Genomic DNA, 6292 nt, shown 5'->3' with positions numbered 1-6292 from the left:
TACACCTTTATCTGTCATCATTGCAGGTCTGCCCTAGACTGTATTCCTTATAAAATTATTTAAAGAGACCCAACAATTCCCACCATGAGCAAGCACTTGGCGACAGGGGCAAGGAAAAACCTCCTTTTAACAGTAGAAACCTTGAGCAGACCCAGGCTCTTGGTGGGCAGAGAGGTACAAGCTTGTGCACTCTTACATTCGTAAAGCTCCATCTCCGGTTTCTGTCCGTCTTTGTCTGAAGGCACCCTGCTTCGGCCAAAAATCACTGTTTTCTCGAGTAGCGTGCTCTCTGACGACCAGCAGCAGGATGTTCAGCTCTTCAAGGGCCACAGCTTCATTGTCAACTGCTCTGTGGAGCCACAATACCCCGGAGGTCACTTCAGCCTCATCTTCACAGGCCTCAACCAAACCCACAGCCGCACCCAGCCAGCTGTCAATCACTCCGCCTTCTTCACCTATGCTGCTGCAGACCAGGCCCACCAAGGGAACTACAGCTGTGTTTATCACAACTTTGTTTTCAATCGTAACTTTTCTTCTGAGAGCCAGAGCCTCTCGCTCAGGGTCAATGGTAAGATAATGGAATTTTGTACAATTTGAAATGTAAATTGCACAGATACTGTACATACCATATATGATCAAATACAGCAGTATAATAATAGATAATTGTTAAATATGACTTCCTACTTGTTTAAACTTACCTGGGCTTTTCCTGCTAATCCCTGACTAGTCGAATTTCAAAATGTGATGCTGGACGATGGCGTGCTCAGAGAGGATGACAGCGAGACCTGTGCCGGCAAACTGTTGGTGATGCAGAGGGAAGCGTGGAGACTGCTGAGTGCTGAGTCCACAGTCTGGGACCTGAAGCACGCTTCTATTGTGTGTAGACAACTGGGCTGTGGTTCCGCCGTTTCAACCAAAGAGATTGATCTACCTGCACAGGAAACCGTGTTGCGTTTTTTCTCTGACTGTGATGGATCTGAGTCTGCACTGCTGGACTGTGGAACTGTAAAGGAGTGGTTCTCCTCCTCTGCTGTTGAGGTGGTCTGCACAGGCAAGACATTAACAAGTCCAAAGTCTTAGTGAACAAGGTGGAAAAACAGTTATTCATATCAGTGTCCTCTGGAAACCTAATGGCTGTTAAATTACTGGTTTACTACATCCCAAAATCTGAGTTATTATGGGTGCGTTGGAAACTTGGGTATTTTTTCATTTTAATTTAGGCCGTAGTCCCATACCCAATAAAAACGGCCTTTTATCATCTCAAAATATATCCAAGAGTAAGAGGCTTATTGTCTCAGACACAGAAAAACAAAATTGTACTTTTTTTACTTAAAGTCCTACATGGCCTTGGTCCAGAGTACATCTCTGCTCATCCAGTATGAACCTCACAGAGCTCTTAGCTTAACTGGCTTGGACCTTCTAGCTGTCCATCTGAAGAGGCTTTTGGTTTTTATTGTCCTACCTCCTGGAATACCTTCCTAGAGAGGTGCTTTAACATTAACGCCGTTTAAAACCAGAATGAAATCATTCCTTTTTCTACTTTCACCGCAAATATAAAAGTACTCTTTGTGCTGCATCTCTTCAAGGCCATCAGGGGGCAGCAGGCAAGAACTGAGGACATGAAGGTGGAACTAAAACCTTGAATGGTCCTCATCCCGGAGACATGCTCACTTACAACCTCCATTATAATAGTGTTGCATTAGAATCAAATGTATTGATTAACTGCAGATGCTGGAATAAAACAGTGGATAAGAGGTGATAACTAGTAAGGTAATTGGACAGCTGTACTGTCTTCATTGTTTTTATTGGTCTCACTGCATTTGTGTTCTTCAAATAAATAAAGAACCTCAGTGGAGAGCTCATATTCTTGATCTTCTGTGGTGCTAGTTATAGAAAACATATCAGCCCCATTTCTTCAGTAACGTACCCTTTGCAACAAATAGAGCACTCAACATTAACAGCTGCCATGCTTTAATATCTGCCTGATGGAGATTTTCCTTTTAATTGTAGGCTAGTGAATTTAATCCCTGTACATCACCGTAACTTCCTCACTCAGTGCCTCTATGACCCCTCGTTGTCAGGTCACATATTGTCTAGAATCTTAAATATTTAATCTATTATTTATTGATCTCTACAGATGATGCCAGTTGGAAGTTATTTTAGCAGTATTTACATATCAAAGTCTGTTTACAGCTCTTGCATTGTGGGGGAAAACATTGTTAAAGGCTCCAGAGGGAACTGTGAAATCTGATAAAGTGATGTCATTTGAGTCAAATGAGTCTGCGTGGAGTTCTAAGTGAGTTCAGATCTTCTGAAGCCTGTTGGATGCTAAAGGATACATTAGATGCTACTAGCATAACAAACCCAAATGCATAGAATGAAAAAACATCTCATTGACGTCCATTGAGTCTGACAATGTTATAGGACTGCAGTGCTAAATGGGTAGAGTACTCTTAATACGGTTGTCGAGGATGTGTAGAAAGAGGGGCAAGAAAAGTGCAGTCCACGTTGTTATATAATAGAAATACTTTTTAATTTGAAGGTTCATCACAGGCATAATCGTAAACAAGATATTTAAAAATGCAGATTTCATTATCATTCAGACTGTCCGTCTCATGCACTCTGTGTCACTCTCTCGTACACACGTACACACACACACACACACACACACCAGAGACTAAACACAAAGAAAAACTAAAGTAACTATAGAGATTCTGCTGGATTAAAATCATCCACCATGGATTCACCTCAACAGCGCGCACACACACACCCACACACACTCTTCTGACACGCACAAAAAGAAAGGTCTGCATCGAGTGGGGAGGGGGTCGTGTTGATGTCTGTTGTAACTTCTACCTGGACAAAGCAGAGATCCTGAGAAAGGAAAACAAGTTTTTATGTTCAGTCAGGCAGCTTCTGTTTTTACTCTGACATGATCTATATTTAACCGTAATATCTAGGGCTGCAGCTATCCAATATTTTGGTAAGTATTTCATCGAATATTCCATCGATTAAATTGATAATCGGATAAAACATACTTGTTTGCTTAATTAAAGCCCCAATTATTAAATATACATGATCTACAGATATATAAAGACAGATCACTTAATAATAACAACAATTTGTTTTCCTTTTTAAAGAAAAATGACATTTATCTTATTAATACATATTTGCAAAGTAGATAAAACCGTTCAGTTCAAAAATTTCCAAATAAAAATAATAAAATAAATACTTGTCAAACTTAACATTCAACATTATCGTGCTGTTATGTCTCGCGGGTTTACCCGCCGGGTCGGGTTGGTCGGGTCAAGAAATGTTTTATCTTTTATTGGCATGGCGGGTCATTAAGGATTAAATATATGTTCCAATACAGCCTTATCTTCTTAACGAACACTGTTGGTAATCCACCTCGACCTGATCGTCACAAAAGCGTTAAATGCCAATGCCTTCATGAGAAATACCGCTATGTGGTACAGGTTCATATTCTATTTATTGCTATAAGAAACCTTTAGGAAACAGGTGTAAGCCTGTAAGGTGGATGCGTCTGTTTTTAGCCTATGTGGTTAATAATGGTTCTTGTTTATTCTTTTTATTGCAAATAATACCTACACAAATGCAAGGCCTATTTTTTTTTATTTTATGATTTTTTATTGTTTAATTTTTATACGTATATATATTATTTTTAATTAAATTTGAATTTGTTGTGGCCAGTTTCCAGGTGCCACTCGAAGGTGCTGTTTTTCAAGCACATTTGCAGACCAATAATAAGACATAATTTAACGTTTTTTTTTAAATTTAATAGGCGGCGGTTGCGGGTTTTGTGAAATAGATGCGTTGTGCGGGCGGGATGGAGCGGGTAAATTATTAAATAAATGCGGGACCGCGGGTTGGAAAAAACCCAGACCGCGCATCACTAATCCACACACGTTATCCAAAAGCCGCTTCCGTCTTCTTCCGCCTTCGTTGGGACCTAGCCTTTGAACGTAAGCACGTTGTGTCACACTAAATAAGAATCCGTGCGAAACGTGAGCTCCTAAATTAATTAAACGAGCTTCGAGCAGAGGAAAATTCCTCAATACATTTTTTTGTAATCGAGTTACTCGAGGAGATCGTTGGCAGCCTAGTTAAATTCCCAAAAACTATACACATAGCTCAATTATTTAAAGGGATAACACGTGTGCGATGCAACACAAAATGTAACATCCACTCCTGTGTGCGTGTGTGTTTGATGCATTCTCACTGTAGCTGTCTGCAACAACTCCAGCCTCTGTCATCAACGTATGCGTGATAGGAGGGAAAGCAGTTGGAGGGGTGGAAGAGGGAGATGAAAGGGGATGAGGGAGGGAACGCTGAGCAATCCCTCGTTACTGAAAACACCCAGCTCAGTCCTGGGTGGGTGGGTGGGGGTAATGCGGTTAACGCAGAAGGGGAAAAAAAAGCAGAGAACGTTTAAAGAAGTGAATGACGAGAAAGATAAAATAAATTCACTCAGGGCAGTTGAACTGTCTCAGGGATGTGAACTCAATGCACGAGAAAGGCAGTTGACGTCGCAAGCTTACCATCGATTGTCGTCATTGGAGTGACAGTGGGGTCGGAGCTTTTGCATCCTCTCTCCTTCACTCAGGATCAGATACAGCGAGTGTCACACCAAACTAGACAGGACAAACAGAGAAGTGTGAAAATGTGTGTGTGTTTTGTTTTTTTGTTGGACTTTGAGGTATATGGTGTGACCTTGTGTTCTGGAGGTTTGAAATTAATCAAATAATCCGATGCATCGCGATGAATTACATGGACATTGCGCAGTCGAATGATGTGGCCACCATAAATCGATTATAATACGCAATGATGTCGGCTCGTTCATTTTCCAGCCCGCGCCATAAACATTCATATGAAAAATAACATTCCGTAGCCTAACCTGTTTCATCTAGACCTAGTACTTCCCTCCAAATAGTGAGATGTCCAGGGGGGGGGGCGCGACAGGACAGGGGGGGGCTGACAGGGAGACTGTCAGGGAGAAACTGTATTATATTTGAACTTATACAGTATCCTTATGCATTCAGTCAAAGTCAATACCTAGTATGGCTTTGTAGAAAAAAATGTAATTTGAAGCATCGTGATGCCATGAGGAATGAAACATGATAATCGTAATCGAAAGATAAGTGACTAATTCAAACATCTACCTTGTTCTACTACATTTTTCTTAATTTAGTCAACAACTCCACAAAAGGCCGTAACCTCAACATGTGTTAGTCCTGTGTCTTTTTAGGAGAGCTCAAGTAATTCAAATTACTTTCTTTACAGCTGGAACACTGAACATCAGTCCAAACTTTAGCTCAAAGTAGTGTATTTTTGTGTACACAGGCTTTGAATCACGTAAATAAATAATCTGTTTAATCTTACCATTTGGACCTGTAAACTAATTGCCTGCCGGCCCAAGCTAGATGGCGGCTCTGAGGAAACCACCAAAGTGGGCCTGCACGATACATCACTGTTAGTTTTGGTCCTTTAATGGAATTGTTTGTCAACAAGGAAAATATAGAAGAAGCTCGCAATTATCAGTCTTTAGTTTGATGTTTGGTGGTGCATGTAGAGAAACAGAGTAACAGATACTGGGTGTCCACTCACGTCTGTTGCTGCTGGGACTGACTAAGCCAGTATTGATCGGGCAACCAGTACACACACCGTTTGCTACAAAGAAGTGTCAGCTCCTAACCGGTTTAAACGAGTAGTCATTCTTATTTGACAACTGGGCTATATGTCAGGCAGCAACAACATTATTGATCAGTCCCTGTACCAGAGGACATCTTTGCTACTAAAGGTGTGTGTGTGTGTGTGGTGTGTGTGTGTGGTAGTGTGTGTGTTGTGTGTGTACTTGTGTGTGCAGTACTGTGCAAGTGGCCCTCATTGCCCTGAGTCTGGAAGCAAGTCGGTGAGGGCGGAGCTGACAGGACGACTGATCACTGCAGAAAGCGAGCCCTTCAACTAACCAGCAGCAGCACCTGAACAAGAGGGCGGGGAAAGGGATGGTCACGGGTCTGTTCGCATTGTGCGTAGAGAATTCTTATTAAAATGGGAAAAACTGCAAAAACATTGAATGTCCCAAAAACAAGTAGAAACTGCTAAACGCTCGCTAATACCAATACAAAGTAGCTCACCTGTGGAAATAAAACATGAACAATGTGTTTACAACAGAAAAAAAGGCAGAGGCAGAGGCGTTTTTCCCCCCAGGAACTGCAATATATGTTCATGTATGTGGCTTATTAGTTTTTCAGACCTATTAAGTTAACCAAAT

General features: G+C 41.4%; 1 protein-coding gene across 1 annotated transcript in view; it reads left to right on the top strand.

Annotated features, from left to right (window-relative positions):
• The window catches only part of LOC118326510 (deleted in malignant brain tumors 1 protein-like), a 5110-nt gene extending 3927 nt beyond the window's left edge, over window positions 1-1183 (top strand). The window contains exons 2-3 of the mRNA XM_035659515.1: window positions 207-568; window positions 728-1183. Of these exons, the coding sequence (XP_035515408.1) occupies window positions 207-568; window positions 728-1080 (715 nt within the window). The 3' untranslated portion in view covers window positions 1081-1183. The remainder of the gene's footprint in view (window positions 1-206; window positions 569-727) is intronic.
• The last annotated feature ends 5109 nt before the right edge of the window (window positions 1184-6292 follow it).

The sequence above is a fragment of the Morone saxatilis genome, unplaced genomic scaffold, assembly GCF_004916995.1.
Source record: "Morone saxatilis isolate NCDOM2014 unplaced genomic scaffold, NCSU_SB_2.0 Contig17, whole genome shotgun sequence".
NCBI lineage: Eukaryota > Metazoa > Chordata > Actinopteri > Moronidae > Morone > Morone saxatilis.
Note: the sequence above shows the minus strand (reverse complement) of the source record. Positions and strands in the feature narration are given on the sequence as shown.